The sequence below is a fragment of the Carassius carassius genome, chromosome 20, assembly GCF_963082965.1.
Source record: "Carassius carassius chromosome 20, fCarCar2.1, whole genome shotgun sequence".
Taxonomy (NCBI): Eukaryota; Metazoa; Chordata; class Actinopteri; order Cypriniformes; family Cyprinidae; genus Carassius; species Carassius carassius.
This window is the reverse complement of record NC_081774.1, coordinates 31,103,018-31,124,583: the sequence shown is the minus strand read 5'-3', so window position 1 is coordinate 31,124,583 and position 21,566 is coordinate 31,103,018. Positions and strand designations below refer to the sequence as shown.

Below are 21,566 nucleotides of genomic sequence, written 5' to 3'. Positions count from 1 at the left end.
CGATTAATAAATACTTATAAAAATGTGCATACAATTTTTAAGGAGAGATTATTTTGGCAAATTTTTTGTGTGTGTTTATTTATTTATATAGTTGCGTATTTTTGTGCTGTCAAACAGTTAATCGCATCCAAAATTAAAGGTGTTGTACATAAAAGTGCATAATTTATGTGTGTAGGCCTACTGCATTTATTTATTATGCAAATATAGGCCCTAAATGTTTACAGTTAGTTTTCTGTAGAAAGGCGTTAAACACCTGTTGCGTGTTGCAACAGACAGGTAGGAAGGGTGGTCCAGCCAATCAAATGGCGAGTTGCTGGTTCCTTGACAACAGCCCGGCCAATGAGAGTCGTGTTTGTTTATTGAGAAGAACAGAGGTGGACTTCAAATCATCCAATCGTCTCCTGCGCTTCAGGACAGGTGGATGGTTCTCGCGCTGCTGTCTCACACAAACACATCTTTAAACACGGATCAGTCAGCAGAAGCTCATCGGGCTGAATCTCGGATCCGTGGAGCCGCAGCTGATGTAAGTCAACCTGTGTGTGTAATATAATATCGATCAGTGGTCGTGTCTGTAATAGTCGTGTGCTGCCTACACAGACAGCGCGTCTAATTGCGTAGAGTCTGAAAACACACCCACTGCGTCCTTTGAATGCTAGCGAATGCGAATAAACAAATGTGTGTGAGATAAGCAGTGATATCGTGAAAATAATAGACTCAGATGTAACTGGTGTCTCTAAGTAGTGATGGACAATTCTTCAGCGCACGTGTCTGCCATCTAGTGATAAAACAATCAGTCTGAATGAATGTGGCTGCTCTGCTCTAATGTTTGGAAGCAGGTGCATGATGTCGTAATGTCAACATAAAGAAATTATAATAGTATTAATAAAGGCTATGTATATTTTATTATAATGCATGTTCATAAGCTAAAACTTTTTTTTGAAGTGTACAGGATTTGTGAACTACGTAAAAATATATTAATTGTAAGTTATTCTTTTTTTGTGAGTAAAACTGTTTAGTTTCCTGTATTGCTTCTGCAGCTGTGTTGAGGTGATCAATTGTGGCCTTTGTGGAGGAACAGGATATTTTACGACGGTGTATGAAATGTGCTGTATGAGTAATGTTATGTAAGTTAATGTTTATGAGGGCTCTTGTGAAATCAGAAGAATGAGAATCGCTCCAGCTGCTGACACCGAGTTACAATCTTAATTTCTTCTTGATAAAACACGCTCTCCACATCTGAAGCCTCTCAGAACAGAACGACCTTGACTACAGAACATCATATTAACAGGTACTGAAAACAAAGAGCAGTGGGAATCATGAGGAAAAGAAGCAGAGCGCTGAGGATTAACTATTAACACATTAGTTCATAATCCATAAATCTGTATGCCAGGACTTTATTATTATTATTTTTTTTCCTGATTGAATCTGTCCAGGTGTATACATGGTCACTTAAATGTACATTATAAGAAAGCAAACAGTGGAATCAGAGTTCAAAGCACAAAATGTAAAAAAAAAAAAACACCTATTGAAAAGCTCACTAATGCTAGATTTAAACCTTTTAATTACTGTGAAATTGGTCTTTTAAATTTCACTTGAAGTGGCATTTAAAAAGTTTTAAATCTAACTCTACAAAACCTGCAAACACCCGGTGAAAATAACATAATTCATTTTCTTCATTCATTCCTTTTATACATCTGAAATTTCACTTTATGTATTTACACTTCATATAGTATATATTTTGGATAAATATTCATAATGGAATCTTGTGACAACAGTAAAAAAAAAAAACTAAATCAAATGCATTTTTACTAGTGCAGTCAAACGATTATTTGTGATAAAGTTTGTTTACGTAATAAATGTGTGTGTACTGTGTATATTTATCATGTGTATAAAAGCACACACATACAGTATATATTTTGAAAATATTCGCATATGTATTTTTATATTGATATAATTTATATTATATATAAATGTTTATTCGATAAACAACATATTTTTCTTAAATTTATACATGCATGTGTTTGTATTTATTTATATATATATATATATATATATATATCACACACATTATGTGAACAAACTTTTATTTTGGTTGTTTTAATCATTTGTCAGCACTAACTTTTTCATAATTTAAGAAGAAAGAAAAAAACTGAGAAATAATTTACAGATCATATCTTGCAAATATCAAAGGATTTGATGGTAATTTGATGATAAAAAGCGTTTGAAGAATGAATGAATGTATTCAAATGAATTATTCATGAGGAAAAAGGTTATTAATAACTACTTTGCTAAACATAAAATATAATATAAAGCATTCTATTGACAATACTGTATATCCCAATGGGTTAAGAAAAATCATCAAATTTTCCTGTTGAATTTTTATTTATTTATTTTAACCACATTGGCAGATACTTTTTTTTTTACTTATTTTAAGCATAGTCACCTAATTTTTATAATTTTTTTTATTATTTCAGAAAACCAGTATTATATCTTAAGACATTTTGCTTCTCAAGTAAATGTATCTCGACTTGAAAATATGTAGATAATTGCAGATTGCACTGACAAAACAACAATAACATATGTAAATGAAACATTTTTCTTTTTTTTTCATGTCATTTGTGATGTCGATCGTCTGCTACACAGTTGTGTTGTCGGTAGCACTTCCTCAAAGTATTTACTGTTTTTGGTGATTGGATGCATCCATGTGTTTTTCTGAATGCTGAACTGAATCTGGGAAGTCTTGTCTTCTCTTGACAAGTGTGTGTGTGTGTGTTATTTAACCAATGTGCTGTGGGGCGGGGTGTGGTTTGCACTTAACTGGTTTGTGGGGGAAATGCTCTTGTATGACACACCAATCCTCCAGTGCTTCATGTTTAGTTGCTCTGTGTGCGCTCCGTCCCCCGCTAGCTCTGCTAATCCTGCAGTGGGACTCCACGGCTCTTTAATCCGGCTTCACAGGCCTTCTGCTGTGTAATCCAGTGCGCCTCTCCTCGGTTTCAGGCGCGGTGGCCGAGTGCTAGCCTCTGTCTCTGACCCAGCCACTTGCATCTCATCTGGATGAGCAGGACACTGGAGAACCCCATCCCAGCTGAAGGTTGACATGGGAGATTGGTGGACTCCTACAATGATGCCAGATCCATCTCTCGGTGAGCAGCAAACATGCAAATGTTGAGTCGACCTGATCTTGTTAAGAGACTGAGCTCATTTGAATTAATCTGTGAAGTGTTGCACTATATTGAAGCAAAGTTTACATGTGTGTCGTGTTCAAGTGTTGTGAAGGTTGTTCATAAATGGGAACATAATGGCATACTTCTTGGAGAACATCATGAGGGTGAGTGAGTAATGACACCAACGACTCCCTTTGGTGGTTCGTGAACTAATGTTTTTATTAGGTGCTGATCACCGAAGCACAGTCTCTTTCTTATTCTTGTCCTGCTCCACTAATAGCTCTATCACAACCCGAAGGACCATACTTGGGGAAATTTGGCACACAGATAGAGTACAATCTACACGTTTACCATAGCAAATTTAATATCTCTGTCAAATACCCTCTAGTACCACCAACAGGTCAAATCTGCACTCATGTCAAGGCTAGTAACATTTGAACTGTAAGGCCTAGAAACAAAATTCAGATTTTTTTTCTTGTGCAAAGTTGAATGCAGAGTCAAAACCAGCATGCTTTCAATCTCAGACTTGATTTGAATTATAATGTCTAAAACCTAGTTTTTCAAACTTCTAGACCATTGTCTGATCTTCACCACATTTCACACAGATCATCAGCAGACCATCTTGAAATCATATTAAAAACTTCTGACTATTTTCATTTAACCACAAATACACCACGTAGTGTTTTATTCACAATCTCGACAACACCACTGCCTGAAGTATTTGTTTCTTTATTATTATTAAACATATTATTTAAACTTCGAGTCTAGAGTCTAGTTCTTTTGCAGCTGTACACAGCACTATATTAGACATGTCTAGTTTCGCCAGGCTTTAATGACAGGCTCTGCCTTTTCTTTTGTCTTCTGTACAGACACCAAAGAGCTTTCCAGTATTTCTGGGATCAGCATGTCTCCCTGCAGGCAGAACTCTCACCATTCACTTCATTCCACCATGGCTCTGCCCAAAACCTCCTACAGCGTGATAAGTGCGTTCTGCACTGAGGAGAACACATCGCAGTGCATCGTGTATATCAATCAGGTACACTTGAGGAGTTGCTCATATGTTTTTTATATGACGATGTCAGGGGTTAAACTATCACTATTATCTTTCATCTGATCTGATTGGTGATAGAAAAATAAAGCAACATGGATGATGTAACGATTTAAATGGACTTAAAAGTAAGTTTTACTTGCGTTAAACACAAAGCAAAGAGTGATGTTTTTACAGCGTTTACTATTTCCCCACAAGGTACAATTTATTGTGGTCTTGCACATGTAACGTCAAACAAACAGTGCAAGGGGTGATTCAGTCCCATTGAATAAATTTGACAGGCACCGTAATTCTAGCTCTTAAAGGGATAGTTCACCAAAAAAAGAAAATTTGATGTTTATCTGATTACTCCCAGTCTCTCAATAGAACACAAAAAGAGATTTTCTAACACAAACCATTGCAGTCTATCAGTCTTAGGCCATCCTTAAAAATATTTTGGTTTGCTATATATATATATATATATATATAATTTTTTTTTTTTTTTTTTTTTTTTTTTTTTTTTTACATTGAAACTTGAAAAAAAAAAAAATTATATATATAAAAAAAAAAAAAAAAAAGTAACATTTTGGTGATGGTGATTTACATAGGTATGAATTTAAACAAATTAGCATATCGTGACGTCACTGATTGGGTCTTCATCCCGTGCCTTCGGGCTCATAATTGCAAACCTCATCAAATGAGGTACTGTTATACTGTTTTACTTGCATCCACCGCTAGGTGTCAATGCAATCTACAAATGAGAGACCATTTACTTTACAAGTGTTCATTGAATCGATTGTAAAATCGCTTTTGCATGTCTAAATACGTTTTATACAGCAAATAACACCAAATATAGGTAAATCCACGGACAACAGGCAGAACAAATGTAAAATTCAATATATTGGTAACGATCAATATTTCTGATGATTTATTGGCGTGACGTTTCGTGCACAATGACAAAGAGGAGTGCAACATTCTCGAAAAACAATAAGCAGAGTGGACTGCCATAAAGCAAAACATTGACTGCAGGCTTCAACATGGCTGTGTTTACGATTAGAAATGTCAACAACAACAAAAAATCACACCTGTGAATCTGTATCTGTATGCATGAGACTGTCTGAATACTGTCAGAATTCACATTTCTGTTGTAAAACTAGAAACATTGTTGTGGCGAGTGGGGCGGGGCCGAGGGACGTGGGAACACGGAGGGAGGCCGGCAATGATTGGGAAATCAGTGACACCGGCGACCCACTTCCGGTCTCGAGTCCCACGTAGGAGATGGGAGGATATAAAACTGGAGCGACGACAGTGAAGGACGAGAGAGGACCAGGCCTGGGCTTTTAGTTGTGTTTATTTTGTATTATTAAAATGTCAATTTGATTGTCCGCCGGTTCCCGCCTTATTCTTCCCGATGATTAGGAAGTTGAATTCATTACAATTGTGCAGAAGTATTATTTGCTATTATGCGTGTGTGTCCGAAGCTGCAGTTGCTGTGACGCATGTTTTTTTTTTTTTTTTTTTTACGCTCCGAGAGAAGGCCGTTAAAATCAATTTCCTATTTTCGTTTTTGAAACTTGTGTTGGTTGGTCCAATCGATTCGTGCAATAGATTTTGAAGTTTTAGGCTAGAGAGGAAAAGGGATGGGAAAAGGTCTAGGCACAGTTTTTCCAGAACTTTGTGCCAAGTTAAAGTGGTGTCGAGCTGTTTTAGTGAATGTTTTCGATGTATTATGGTGCCCGAACCCGTATGACTTTGAACAGTGACCGGGAACATTTAGTTTACTGCAGCCGCAGCCATCATTACCAAGCGTGAACCGTTGAATCTGACAGTGAATGAGAGTCTGAGACGAAGCGAACGCACAGGCCACAGTGTGACATCCGTTAACCAATAGTGTAAACATAAATGACGTCACAGGGTTTTTTTTAAAGAAAGAACGTAGCCTTTGTTTGTATTTAGGCCTAGGCAATTTATTTTTTTTTAAAAACACATTCTGTGACGTTCTCAGTTTTTTGGCGGAATGAAGCTTTCATTAGACCAATTAAATTTCCGAACGGGTTAAGGTCAAACAACTTTTTTTGTTTACTATTTTGATTAAATAGAGCACGCTCAAACTTCCCATCATTCTGATTACGGTAGTCATTTTGTCACCCTCATCATGGCAAAGACACGGAGAAATGCATATGATGCAGCTTTCAAGTTGAAGGCGATTGATCTGGCTGTTGGAAAAGGAAATAGAGCTGCAGCGTGAGGAATTGACTCAGTGCAAAAAGACAACTAAAGCTTTCAGGGGGAAGAAAAGCAGATGGCCCAAACTAGAAAATGAGCTCGAAAACTTCCGCAAATTCACTGATGCAAAGATAGCGGAGTATTCCATCAGCCCGCATGACATCATAAATATGGATGAGGTTCCTCTGACATTTGACCTGCCTCTCACTCGGACTGTCAACAGGAAAGGCGAATCATCCGTCATGCTGAAAACTGGGCATGAAAAAACGCATTTCACCTGTGTTCTGAGCTGCACAGCATCGGGAGAAAAGCTTCCACCGATGGTGATTTTTAAACGCAAGACGATGCCGAAAGAAATATTTCCGAGAGGAATTGTTGTGAAAGTCAACAAGAAAGGATGGATGACGGAAAGCCTAATGCATGAATGACATACGGAGTGTTACGGCAAGCGACCGGGAGGATTCTTTCACATGAACAAGGCATTGCTCGTTTTGGACCGCATGAGGGCCCACATAACCGATTCGGTGAAAGAAGCCATCAAGAGAACAAACTCAATTCCAGCTGTGACTCCTGGAGGCACAACAAAGTATTTGCAGCCACTCGACATCAGTGTAAATCGTGCATTTAAGGTGGCGCTCCGTGTTCAGTGGGAGGCTTGGATGACAAGTGGGGAGAAATCCTTTACTAAAACGGGCCGCATGCGAAGAGCAACTTAAGGTCAAGTCTGCCAGTGGATCCTGACAGCGTGGAGCATTGTCAAAAAAATCCACTATCATCAGCAGGTTTCGAAAGGTTGGACTGCTGCGTGTTGAAGAGGGCTCAGTGGGGGATTTGCCTCCGGATGAAAGTGACGAGAGCGACAATGAAAACGATCCAATATCGGATGAAGCAATTCTGAGGCTATTCAACTCCGACACCGAAGGAGATGACTTCAGTGGTTTCAGTGCACAGGAGGAGGAAGATGGTGACCAATGACTTTCTTGGCAGGCTACTGTTTACTGCAATTTTTTTTTAAAGATTTTTGTGACAAGACGGTTTTGGTTAAAGCCAGTTTATTTTTGTTACAAGCCGTGTTTCGTTAAAGCCTGTGTAAAGTTCATTTGTTTCAATGTACCGGTAGGCACCTGCGGCTTATAGACATGTGCGGCTTATGTTCAAAATAATATTTTTTTTTTTAATTCAGTGGGTGCGGCTTATATTCAGGTGCGCTCAATAGTCCGGAAGTTACGGTAGTTGTTTCAAGAGTAAAAAAATAATAATTGGTCGGTCTTAACGCAAATGTACAACCAGCAAGTCGGTCGGACTAAAAGCAAAAAAATAAAATAAAATTGAGTCGGTCCTCAATTGACAGGGTCGGTTGGGTTACGGCAAACAAGAATATTTTTAAGGATGGACTTATAATGGATGCGAATCCAATCTAAAACACACAGTAAAACTAAATAAAAACACGCACAAACAAAACCAAATTAAACCCTGTGGCTTGTGGCAATACACTGATGTGTAAAGACACGAAACAGTCGGTCTGTGCAAGAAACTGAACCGTATTTATATGTCTGAACTGTATGAGCGCCTCCTCAAAACACAGCCTGCTGTGAGGCGTCTTCTTCTTGCTTTACAGCGGGCCGCAGACTTATAAGTGCATTATCGCCACCTATCTCTCAAGTGGACCATTGACTATCTACAGTCTCAATTAAGAGTGTAAATTGGTCCAATTTTTTTTTTTTTTTTTTTTTTTAAGTTTTATTGTATTTTTTAGCAGTGATTCCCATCCATTTCCATTATAAATCTCTGTTTGTGTTCTACTGAAGTAACAAAGCCACCTACATCTTGGATGCCCTGGGGTTAAGCAGATAAACACCAAGTTTTCATTTTAGGGTGAACTTTCCCTTTCAGGTTTTTAGAGTAATGTTCCTGTCTTCGAGTGAACCTATGGGAACACCCTCCAGGTGAAATGATAGTTCGAAGTCTGTACAGAATGGCGTGGATTCATTGGCTGATTGTGCTAGCGCCTCCCTGTGCCATGTCTTTGCATTTTTCAGTTTCCTTGTTTCATCATGAGTGAGGAGAGACACGATAAGTGCATTAAGAGTTTGGTTATTTGTCATGCTCAAGACACACTTAATGGCTTGTTAACATTTAACAGTGAAGTCCTTCGTTTAAGACCCTTTTTATGAATAATACAAAAAAAATCAGTCATCCCTTTTGTTCCCTGTCCATGAGCATGGGTCCTGAAGAACGAGTGTTGAGCTTGAGGCTATTGAGAGTCAGCTGATGGATGGCTTTTTTCTTGTGCTCTCACAAGTGTCATGTTTATCTCTGGTGGAGTTAGCACTTCTGGCTGGGAAAGTTTTCTTTCTACTTTTGAGTTGGACTCTTGAGGAGTTTGGCAATAGTCAGAGGGACACTCTTTCCAAGGAAATGTGTCCCTCTTTGCATTAGAGCATTAAATGTTGTGACGCATGCCGTGATAAATAAAATGGAAAATTCAAACATTGTATTGTATGAGTACATGCAGAGCAGTGGGACACATGCTGTCTGCCGCACCCAGCTATGACTCGGGAGGCTGTTTAAAATCTCCCACCACTCACATAGTTCTCCATTAAATTACATTATACATGTCCCAAATTGCTGTTAAAGTCCTCATGGAAATCAAATGGACTCTATTTTCTTTGTTAGTGCACCTTTCTAGTCTTGAGGTTAAAATTAATCCATGCAATATGGTTTGTCTTGGTTTAATCAAAATCGGAACATTTGCTTCCACTCTGAATTGATTTAAGTTTGATGGCAAGTTCAACTTTAAAAAAAAAAAAAAACATGTCGAGGCTTTATGGCAGTTTTTCCCCATCCCACTTCATCTCTTGGTTTTTAAATGGAAAAAGTTCTATTTGTGATTGGTTTTCAGTCCTTTCTATTAAACTATACATACATAATGCTGTTTTGTTTCTAATTGTCAAAGCAACTTAATTATATTTGGTTTATAAACAATGTAAACATTATGCTTTTTTTTTTTTTTTTTAAACTAGTGTTATTTTATTGCTTTGAAGAGCTGTACATTAATGCTCAATGCACCCTCTTGTGGCCTCAGGAGAAAAGCCAAAATCACTTTCAAATTATGCCTTTTCAAATTTGAATATTCATCATATTTAAGTACGAAATGCCAATGTATTTTTTTAAGCCATTTTGACAGCCCTACTCACCGCAAAAGCTCAAGAAGCTCCGATTTCATGGCAGGAAATACACTCCCTGTAAGAAGATAGGAGCTGTAGAGAAAACGCTTCCTCCCAAGAGGGAATCTGGTTTCTACATCCAGTATTTTGTAGAGCTGAAAAAGGATAGTGGTGTTTACCTTTGGGCAAACTCTGTCACTGCAAGGTGATGATAAATGTCTTGTGCAGTTTATTTGAAAAACATCCAGTCTGTTGAGTCTGGAAAGGTGATCATCTCATGTGACGCATAAATTAGGTGGAGGCAATTGGTGGCTTGTTAGCCTTAAGCCATTTCCTTCTAGAAATTAGATAGAGACTGTCATGTGGTCATCAGGATGGACCGCATCAGTGGTCTCTCTTTGTTTTTTTTTGTTTTTTTTTGCGTCATTGTGCAGATAGCACAATCACAGTCCGGATCCCTGCCTGGTTAAGTGCTGGCATTCCTACAAGAGTATTTTACTCATACACACTCAGTGTGTATGTAGTGGCGATTGCTCCCAGTCTAGTGATGTTTTGTTGAGGTTGCATTTCAAAAGTAGCTTTTCCTTCATTTTGCTCTCTGAACGTTGTTGCAGTCATTTTCTCCTCCATTCTTTGAGTCGTAAGAGAATGAGAGACCACGTATGCTTTGTCCTGAGGGTGTTACGGATTAACATTGACTGCGTGTTCCAGTGTTGTAAATCTGATCAGCTGTTTGTGTGTTTTGGATGCTGCAACAAGTGTGTTTTCACTATGAAACAACGGATGTTGCATTGGGTATAAGATGCGACTTGGGTGAGTGTTACATCTTCCTCTTGGTGTTCAAGCTCACTCTACTGGAGGTGTTGCACCTTCTCAGGCAACTTTAGAGGATTCTTGTGTGGTGGCAGGTTGGGCCTCTGCACACTTTTATCTGATACTCTGGATGTTGACTTCACTCATGGTTCCCAGGTTTTATCTGTTTGAAAAACAAAAGGTGTTATTTTTCTCTCATTGTGTGCATGTTTTCACAGGCTCATAAACTGGAAGACACTCTGTAGTATTTTCTTGGAAGGTGTTCCCATTGAGTCAGTGTGATGCAGTGTCTCATTCCCTACTCAGGGATCCAGGGTTACATATCCTAGGTGTTTCCACCTTTTTCGTTCATGTTTAGATGGATATTAACGCACTACAAAAAAGGAACAAAGAATATAAACCGCTGATCTTTTTTTCTTAATGGATTGCTCATAGAATTATAAATTGAGGTAAAACCACTGGTGTTTTTGAATGGCCATTATTGTGATTCTCGTCCATCAGATGACATCGACTCCCAACTAGTACTTTGACCTAAAATGACATGATTTAAAGCATATCAGTAACCGGGATTTAGTTTTTAGGATATGCAGTATGTCTGTAAATTAATTTATTCAGCCGTTATCTGTGGGGTTTACAGTCATTTTGCGCAAGATGAGTGAAAGATAAAGATAAAGAAGTCACACTTCTGACACAAGTAATTTAAGTAACACAAAATATGACCGTTAAAAGGGGTCCAGACTGGACCATGCAAGTTCTGACTTTTTATTAGCATGTCAGTTTGCATAAGAATTAAGTGTTGCAATAAATGTTAATTTAACCAAAATTGAAATTGTTGTCTTGCTCCTGAGATGTGCTGTTAACTCTCATGACAACACCGTTGCAAGAATCACACATATTAAGTTACTCTTCTAATAAATAAATGCAATATCTAACATAAAACACAATTCTTGCTGTAATTGAGCAAGCAGATGATCTGTGTGTCTTGGGTGTCCTCAGGAGGTGTGTTCGCTGGGCTTGACTGGAGTCAGTTTAGAGTCTAAAGCAGGCGTTCTGAGCGCTGTGCCGGTTTTGAACCTGCTCTATGAAGTACTTCAGCTGCAGAAGAGAGCTCAGCGAGCCCTACGTGATCTGGAGACCCAGCAGCTGAAGAGCAGCAGTGACGTCGAGCATCTGCAGCACAGCAACTGTAGACTCAAAGTACTCAGATTTCTATGTTTACTCCAGATTAATCCATGGGTTGGAAATATTAAGTAATTTAAAAATGTGATTTCAAGGCCTTGGAGATTTCTGGAAGTCTGGAAGATTTCTGTAATATACATTTTTATGATATTGATTATTGTTTTAATTTTTGCTTAAAGGGATAGTTCACCCAAAAATCAAAATTGTTATTAATAACTTACCCTCATGTCGTTCCAAACCAGTAAGACCTCCGTTTATCTTCAGAACACAGTTTAAGATATTTTAGATTTAGTCCGAGAGCTCTCAGTCCCTCCATTGAAGCTGTGTGTACGGTCTACTGTCCATGTCCAGAAAGGTAAGAAAAACATCATCAAAGTAGTCCATGTGACATCAGAGGGTCAGTTTGACATCATCAGAGGGTCAATTTTTTGAAGCATCGAAAATACATTTTGGTCCAAAAATAGCAAAAACCACAACTTTATTCAGCATTGTCTTCTCTTCCGTGTCTGTTGTGAGAGAGTTCAAAACAAAGCAGTTTGTGATATCAGGTTCGCGAACGAATCATTCGATGTAACCGGATCTTTTTGAACCAGTTCATCAAATCGAACTGAATCATTTTAAACCGTTCGCGTCTCCAATTCGCATTAATCCACAAATGACTTAAGCTGTTAACTTTTTTTAATGTGGCTGACACTCCCTCTGAGTTCAAACAAACCAATATCCCGGAGTAATGCATGCACTCAAACAGTACACTGACTGAACTGCTGTGAAGAGAGAAATGAAGATGAACACCGAGCCGAGCCAGATAACGAACGAAAGATTGACTCCTTCACGAGTTGAGAACCGGTTGCATCGGTTTTCGGATCACCAGTAGTTCTTTCGGGTAGTTCGATTCAGTAAACCGGTTGAAGAAAACCGTTCACCGGTTCTTTTGCGCTCGACGTATAATGGCGTCATTGGCGATGATTGCCCTTGATTCAAGTCTTCGGTTTACCTGGGCTCAAAACATTAGCACAGAATCAGTTCAGAATCAATCACCAAAAGAATCAGTTCAGTTCAGACGCTCTGTGTGTCGGTCTGCTTCACGCTGAATCACACATGCGCAGTATCATCAGCTCCTCGGTTCTCCGATCCGGTTACATCGAATGATTCGTTGGCGAACCGGATATCACAAACTGCTTTGGTTTGAACTCTCTCACAACAGACACGGAAGAGAAGACAATGCTGAATAAAGTCGTAGTTTTTGTTATTTTTGGACCAAAATGTGTTTTCGATGCTTCAAAATATTCTAACTGACCCTCTGATGTCACATGGACTACTTTGATGATGTTTTTCTTACCTTTCTGGACATGGACAGTAGACCGTACACACAGCTTCAATGGAGGGACTGAGAGCTCTCGGACTACATCTAAAATATCTTAAACTGTGTTCCGAAGATAAAAAGAGGTCTCACTGGTTTGGAACGACATGAGGGTGAGTTATTAATGACATAGTTTAGATTTTTGGGTGAACTATCCCTTTAATTAATGCTTTCTCAAAGGATTTAACAAAGTTTTGGTGCCTTGCTAATGATGACTTGATTTTAAATGCTAGAAGATGCTAGAGATATAAAAATTTGCCACAGTTTCTATTTATTTTTACAAGTAACACATTCTACATTTGTGAAGTGGGATCTATTTTGCACAGTGCTGTGGTTCTGAGTTGACTAATTTACTGTTGCTTTCTTCTGCTGTTGTGTAATTGTGTCTCAGGATCAGCTGGAGCACACCAGGAGAGAGAACTCTGGTCTGCACGAGGGAGAGCGACAGCTACAGCTGAAGATCAAAACCTTACAGAACTGCCTCAAGTCTGAGAAAGAGGAAGTACGAGAATCTCACCATCATGTTGCTCTATATTTGCCCATGCATTTTTGTTTCCAGCATTTTCGTTCAACTGAACTACAGTTTTGTTTCTCAAACACAAAGTTTGAAATGAAAAATGCAAAATAGCAATGTATTCACTCGTATCTAATAGCAATGCATTCTCTCACTTAATATACAATCATTACTGGACGTGCTATGAGGAAGTGATCAAAAGATCCGTTAGAGGTGCATGTTAATACCTGTTGAAAACTGCAATGGATATTGGCCGACCATGCTTTTGGATAAAGAAAAGCACATCTTAAAAGGATAGTTCAGTTAAAATGAAGCTGCAAGAAGATCATTTGAAGAATGTGGGTAACCAACCAGTTGCTGGTAGCCATTGTCTTTCTTAGCGTGGATGAATATACTAATGGAAGTCAATGGGGACCAAAAGCTGATTGGATACTAAACATGTTTTTGTAAACTATCCCTTCAATATCTTTGTATATGACCATGCATTTACTATATTCTAGTTATAGAGTGTAATATGTTAATATAATAAACACTATATATATATATATATACAACTTGCTTTACAAAATAAACTATAAATGTTTTTTCTTTTACTTCGTTAACCAGGAAGGTCTCATTGAGAAATAACAAGATAGGCAGCAGCAAGGACAAAGTTTATTTTGATATCATTCTTTCATTCACTTTTTTTTAAATGTTCTTTTTTTATGACTTTAGTGTAGGCTACTGTATATATCCTGCATAATAATCATACTTCTGTGTGTCATTAACATGATGCAGGTACAGAAACTGCAGAGCATCATCTCTAGTCGTGCCACGCAGTACAACCACGACACCAAGCGCAGAGAGAGAGAGTGCACCAAACTGAAGGAGCGTCTCAACCAGCTGCTCATGGACAAGAGAGACAAGAAACTCTGTGAGAGCTTGCATTGCTGACAACCTGCAATATAGTGAAGCAGCTAGATGTCTAGTTTATTTTCCTTTTTAGACTGCAAACATTCAGAATCAAAATTATCCTGACAATATTTCTGTATTTTGTTTTCATTTGTGTCCAGCCATTGAAATATCAAACCACGTGGGAAGGTCAGATGGCAAGAGAGGCCTCTGGAAGACGGTTAAGATGGAGGCCAGGTGACTTTCTGTCCTCACGTGGCTCTTTGACATGGCATGTGTATTTCTCCCACGGTGTAAAACTTCTGCTCTTGTGTTGTCAGACATGAGGGCGAGATGTACAGGGCTCTGCTGAGTGATTATGAGACACGGCAGAGATCTCTGATGATGGAGAACTCGGAGCTTAAGAAAGTGTTGCAGCTCATGAAGAAGGACATGATCACCATTCTGAGCCCAAAGAAGCCCTGCGTCAAACCAGAGCCAGCAGATGATAGCATCGAGCAGGTCTGGAGTCTCCTCGCACTCTCTGTGAACACTGACATGTTGTTTAAAGTTGTAAATAGCGTTGCATGTTAAAGCATCAAACTGTGTCTTGTTTGGACTTGATGAATGAAGTAAACATCAAAACAAAAGACACCACCTCTGAATCAACTCTCTTTTTTTGATTAACACATACCTAATAAGCAATTTTTGGCTAATTTTGTACATTAGATAATGCTGAAAATGCGAGACATAAAGTCGCAATTCTGAGAAGTCAGAATGGCGCAATTTAAAAACTCACAATTTGGCGGAAAAAAAAAAGTCAGAATTTTGAGATATCGTTGCAATAACCTTTTTTAAAAAAAAACATTTATTCAGTGGCGGAAACAGTCTTCCATAGTTATAATATAAATTAAATAATTCAATATACATGTATACATACATTGTTTTATTTTAGGCATAATTTTCTCATCATGTTTTCCGAACCCATAAGACTTCATCTTTAATAAACAAAGAGATTTTAATGGAACATGGCAGATTACCGTTCAAAAGAAATAGTTTATAAAGATATAATGCAAATGAAGATTGAGTGGAGTGAAATGCATGTGATTTATTTGATGCTTTTTTCATATAAACATTGGTCAGTATACAAGGATTAATCAAATATGGTTAAAGTTAAACTTCGGTTTACCATATTTGTGCTAAACGTGTAGTACGCGTGTTGATCAATGTTCATATTTATGTTATGTTGTTCATATTAAGTATTCCTGTGGCTCAAGTGGTAGAGCATTGTGTAAGCAGCACAAGGTTGTGGGTTCGATTCCCAGGGAACAAATGTTAGGTAAAAAATGTTAGCCTGAATGCTCTATAAGTCACTTTGGATAAAAGCGTCTGCTAAATGCATATTTAATATTTTTTAAATCTGTTCATATAAAGCTAATGTATATCTTTAAAAGACTCGGATGAAACTGCTCTATTCATTTAGATTGCTTTTACAATCTCTTTATGAACTTTGTGTTGGTGGAATGGACTTTTTAGTACAAACATCTTTTATTTGTTTCAAATGTTGAGTGTTTGGATTGAGGTGAGGATGTTTGTATTTTTGGATGACCGATGCCTTCTCCAGGCTGTGTCTGAGGACGAGGAGGAGCCTGGTGACTGCAGCAGAGAGAGTCTGGAGCAGTCGTGTGAACAGGTCCGCCAGCAGCTCACCAACAGCATCCGCCTGCAGTGGAGGAAGCTCAAGAGCCACATGGAGAGACTCGACAGCCAAGGTACCACGCGTGGCTGCTGCTGCTTTCCTCCTTAAGTGCTTTTTCAGATCTAATATATGTATATGTTCTGGAGAAAGTGGCCAAAATAAACCTCCAGGGACAAAATACTTGGCAGTGCTGTAGATTTGAAATGAAACCTGAAACCTGAAAAATTAGTCGCTGAAACACTTCATTCAAAATAAACTTCAAATGGTATCATCTTTCATAGGAATATGCATGGTTTTAGAGGTGGGGTGGAATAACACTGGACTGTTTTACTCCGCAGTATCGCTCTTATGATTGGACAGACATGAGTTATAATGAGCAGATGTCCTTGATTACATGTGCATTTGTGATGAGGATGCAAATAGGCTGAAATCAAATCAATCAGTTTTCATGTGATTTTAATGCAGTTGTCAATTTTTTATGCTGTCATTTGATTACCGTATTTTTCAGACTATAAGTCGCACCAAAGTATAAGTCACATCAGTCCAAAAATACGTCATGGCGAGATAAAAAACATATATAAGTCGCACTGGACTATAAGTCGCATTTATTTAGAACCAAGCACCAAGAGAAAACATTACCGTCTACAGCCACCAGAGGGCGCTCTATGTCTTCAGTGTAGACTAAAGGAGCACTGAGCAGTATAGAGCGCCCTCTCGCGGCTGGAGACAGTAATGTTTACTCTTGGTTCATGTCAAATTAATTTTGATAAATAAGTCGCACCTGACTATAAGTCGCAGGACCAGCCAAACTATGAAAAGAAGTGCGACTTATAGTCCGGAAAATACGGTACACAACACAGAATTTCTTTCAGAAACGATTTCATATTATTGTAAAAAAAAAAAAGTTCTGAATTCAGTTAAATAGACATTATTTTGATTATTACATTTTAATAGAATCCAGTATATGTATTTTTCAAGATTAATACATTTAAAAAAGCTTTTTGATTACCGTATTTTTCGGACTATAAGTCGCACCTGAGTATAAGTCGCATCGGTCCAAATATACGTCATGACGAGGAAAAAAACATATAAGTCGCACTGGACTATAAGTCACATTTATTTAGAACCAAGAACCAAGAGAAAACATTACCGTCTCCAGCCGCGAGAGGGCACTCTATGTCTTCAGTGTAGACTACAGGAGCACTGAGCAGTATAGAGCGCCCTCTGGCGGCTGGAGACGGTAATGTTTTCTCTCGGTTCATTTCTCTTGGTTCATGTCAAATTAATTTTGATAAATAAGTCGCACCTGACTATAAGTTGCAGGACCAGCCAAACTATGAAAAAAAGTGCGACTTATTGTCCGGAAAATACGGTACTCAAATTAAAATTTAACCATTGAAATTTGGAAAAGGAAGGATAAACAATACAATTTCTAGTTACACTTTGCTCTAAAATACAGTATTTCATCCGTTAGATATTGGTCCTGTTCTTGAATCTGTAGTGATGTTGAATGTTAGACCAAACACTGGTTGGAGTCGGTTCTTCTGTAACGAATGTCTCTGTGTTGTGCTTGTGTTGCAGCGTCTCTGCTGGCGTGTCAGGAGCACGAGGGAGACGAGATGATGTCCAGGAAGGAGCACGAGGACGAGATGCAGCGGATGAGACTGGAGTTACAGCAGTGTAAAGAGTTCATCCACATGCAGCAGCAGCTTCTGCAGGTCAGTGTCTGCACACATCTCTTCCAATATCAGATTCTGTCAATGCACCCAAACTGGCTGTCAGTGCAATGATTTACAGATCATTTGTTCCAATTCAGTGTTTCTGGTCCCTTCCACAAATCGGGCCAAAACAGAGATCATATAGTGTATTAGCGCTTGCCCCAAATCAGGGTTTCAGCAGGTTTTAAAAAGTCTTAATTTGCCTAAAAAGGTCTTAAATCAAAGCAGAACATTTTACATTTTCTTTGTGTTCTTGTCTTTTTTTTCCCCCCAATATAAATATTCAAGAACCTTAAATCAAGATACATTTTGCATTTGAGATGCAAACTGAAGAAATTAAGTCTTTGTTGATTGAGAAATTAAGCAAAATATAAACTGGCCATATAAGGTTGGTTTCCCATTGCATCGGCAGATGTCTCTCTTTTTTTTTTTTTTTTCTTATCATAAATTCACAACATTTTGATAGATGTCTCCGAAAAGACAGAATGAGACTTATGTCATTTTGCATGGTGCACTGGAAAAAAAGACAAAAATACTGAGGAAGAACATCAAAAGTGTGATCGGAAGCTAAAGTAAAAGTTATTTCCATATTCTAGCTAAGCAGATTTTTCATAAAATTAATTTATGAAGATCGTTTGGAAATTATATTTTCGATTTTTGAAGTGCTTCTAATACATTTCATTGTGTTCTCCTCAGACGTTTACAGAACATAGAGATACACTCTCCCCTTTAATTTGTTCCTTAAATTCTTTAATTGGTCTTAAATGTCTTAAAAAGCCTGTAGGTGTGTGTGTGTGTGTGTGTGTGTGCAGCAGCAGCTGAGCTCACCGTGCGACGAGGAGACTGCGGCTCTGTTGAACGACTGCTACACGCTGGAGGAGAAAGAGCGGCTCAAAGAGGAGTGGAGGCTCTTTCATGAGCAGAAGAGGAACTTCGAGCGAGAGAGGAAGAACTTCACTGAAGCTGCTATTCGTCTGGGCCACGAGGTACTGAATACTTTTGCTACATTACACTCCATCTGGCTGTTTTTAACTCGAGCAGCGCCTAACTCCTGTTAGTTTCTTCCCTCTTTAGAGGAAAACATTTGAGGAAGATCGAGCTGCATGGCTGAAGACCCAGTTTTTGAACATGACTCCATTTGTAGACCGTAAAAGACCTGCCTTGACTGAACCTCACAGTGCATTATCAGTTGGTGAGTGTCCCTGAGACCCTTGAAACACCCCACGTCTGACACCCCTCACTGGGGATCAGCTGATCGATTGATTCTGTGTAATGCAGAACCCGAAGCCAAACTGCAGTCCACTCCTCCGCTCGTGACCCAGTCCCTGTTCTCCACCCCTAAAGCTGCCCCGGTGAAGATGCCCTCCACGGCGGACCTCTACCGCACGCTGCACCTCGTCCCAGACGGCAGGTACGGGCCACAAATCATCCAAAAATGGAAATTCTGTCATGAAGTTACCCTCACATAACAAGGGAAAAGACCACAGTTGTCAAGCTCCAAAAATGAGGACAAACACATGATTAGCACCATGAAAATGATACACAAAACACACAAAGTTAGGGGAAGTCGTGGCCTAATGGTTAGAGAGTCGGACTCCCAATCGAAAGGTTGTGAGTTCGAGTCCCGGTCCGGCAGGAATTGTGGGTGGGGGGAGTGCATGTACAGTTCTCTCTTCACCTTCAATACCACGACTTGGGTGCCCTTGAGCAAGGCATCGAACCCCCAACTGCTCCCCAGGCGCTGCAGCATAAATGGCTGCCCACTGCTCCGGGTGTGTGTGTGTGTGTTCACTGCTCCGGGTGTGTGCTCACAGTGTGTGTGTGTGTGTGTGTGTGTGTGTGTGTTCACTGCTCTGTGTGTGTGCATTTCGGATGGGTTAAATGCAGAGCACAAATTCTGAGTATGGGTCACCATACTTGGCTGAATGTCACTTCACTTCACTTACAAAGTGTGTATGAAGAACGCAAGTGTGTTTTGAACTTTTGATTAGTATTACCCAATGGGACTTTTATTATTTTAGTATCATTGAGAGGCTATTTTTGTTTTGATTTAACATTTTGGTTTTTATGTTTTTCTCAAATTTCATTATTATTTTAAAGTTTTAGTAATTTGTGAGCCTGGAGCACAAACGCAGTCTTAAGTCTCTAGTGTATATTTGTACCAATAGCCAAAAATACATCGTATGGGTCAAAGTTATAGATTTTTCTTATATGCCAAAAATCATTAGGATATTAAGTAAAGATCATGTTCCATGAATACATTTGTAAATTTCCTACCGTAAATGTCAACTTAATTTTTGATTAGTAATATGCATGGCTAAGAATTCATTCAGACAACTTTAAAGATGATTTTCTCAATATTTAGATTGTTTTGCTCCCTCAGATTCCAGATTTTCAAATAGTTGTATCTCAGCTGAATATTGTCCTCCGAACAAACCACACATCAATGGAAAGATTATTTATTCAGCTTTCAGGCGATGTATAAATCGAAATTTTGAAAAATTGGCCCCTTCTGACTGGTTGTGTGTTCCAGGGTCAAATTTAGTTTTTGTTATTATTATTATTATTTAAGTCTATATAGTTTCACTATTGGTTTTAGGCATCTTAGTACATCAACCCAGAGACTGTTCTGAAAGCACTAGTGGAAAACTCCTGGGACTCACGCTTGACCAAAAATCGAATCAAATTATTTTCTGTGTTAGCTGACATTTGTGTTCTGTCTCTCCAGAGGCCACGGGAGATGTCCGAGCGGTGAGATGTTGACAAAGTCACGGTTGCGTAATTGTTCTACAGACTGCAGTGTCATCTCATTGGTCAGAGACGAGAACAGCCCCGTCTGATGATGTGTCAGTATTACACTGGTCAAACACTACAGAAGAGACACTCCATTGAGTCTTCCCTTCATCCCCACCACAGCATGACCAGCCAGATGCTCCTTTACCTCCTCATCGGATTTGCTGTGTTATCCCTTTAGGGATTTAGGGTTGAAGAAAACAGATGGTGTGTTTTGCTGGATCAAATTGATCCCGGAGACAATCATTTGCATTTGCCACCATTAAATCTCATAAATATGTAAAGTGGCCAATGTGCTATGTGTAGGAGTACTTAAAGTAATTTAAAAATATACCGTAAATCAGATTGTGATGATTTTGTAAGCTGTAAATTTAACACTAATTCATTAAGCACTTTTAAGAGGAGAGATGTTTAATGTAGCTTTTAAATACTAATATAATTCGATATTTTGATTTGCCATTATTGTTGCAAAAACAAACTTATTTTGGGTTGGATTTCACATTTAGTTTTGTAGTTTCATTATAATTGAGTGATGCTATGTATTGATCACATCATTTTTTTTAATGCAAGACAAGCAATAGGCTTTTTCACACTTGAATGCTGAATATTTATACCGAAAAATCAAGAATGTCTTTGATGGAATTATTTTTAGAACGTCAACACATTTAAAGATCATTTTCTTCAAATCAGTGCAATAAAGTTTGAAAGATTTGAAAGTAAAGATCTATTTGTGTTTTTTAATTTGGCATGAAATCATAATTGACCCTATTTTTTAATGAATGTTACTTGTTTTCTTTTTGACGTGACTCTCTTCTTTCTGCTGATATATGTAAGGCCACATAGCAGTCAAGCCAATCACAATCAGATGCATGACGCTTATTTTGCACAAACCAGTCAACAATTGATGGACAAAATGACTGAGGATCACACGGATTTCAAGTTGCTCTGAAAACACACAGAAACGTGTGCCTCATTTCTAAAATATGAATGGCAAATTGAAACTATATGCATTCTAAATTGTCTAAAAATATGA

The 21,566-nt window shown here is 38.5% G+C and overlaps 1 protein-coding gene and 1 long non-coding RNA gene across 3 annotated transcripts in view; both read left to right on the top strand.

Moving 5' to 3' along the window:
• LOC132096871 (uncharacterized) overlaps positions 1–21,566 on the top strand; it is a 207,753-nt gene that overhangs the window by 171,631 nt on the left and 14,556 nt on the right. The gene's annotated exons all lie outside the window — the stretch shown is intronic.
• ssx2ipa (synovial sarcoma, X breakpoint 2 interacting protein a) lies at positions 384–21,254 on the top strand. 2 transcript variants are annotated; one of them, XM_059502522.1, is made up of 14 exons: positions 384–523; positions 3,001–3,146; positions 4,037–4,203; positions 11,397–11,597; positions 13,331–13,441; positions 14,231–14,366; positions 14,506–14,581; positions 14,665–14,845; positions 15,948–16,095; positions 17,604–17,740; positions 18,556–18,726; positions 18,815–18,932; positions 19,019–19,151; positions 20,469–21,254. In XM_059502522.1, exons 2-14 carry the CDS (start codon positions 3,101–3,103, stop codon positions 20,578–20,580), a joined length of 1,737 nt encoding a protein of 578 aa, XP_059358505.1. In that variant the 5' UTR covers positions 384–523; positions 3,001–3,100; the 3' UTR covers positions 20,581–21,254. The 2 variants fall into 2 exon arrangements, with proteins under 2 accessions (XP_059358505.1, XP_059358504.1); XM_059502521.1 differs by having other exon boundaries at positions 18,553–18,726.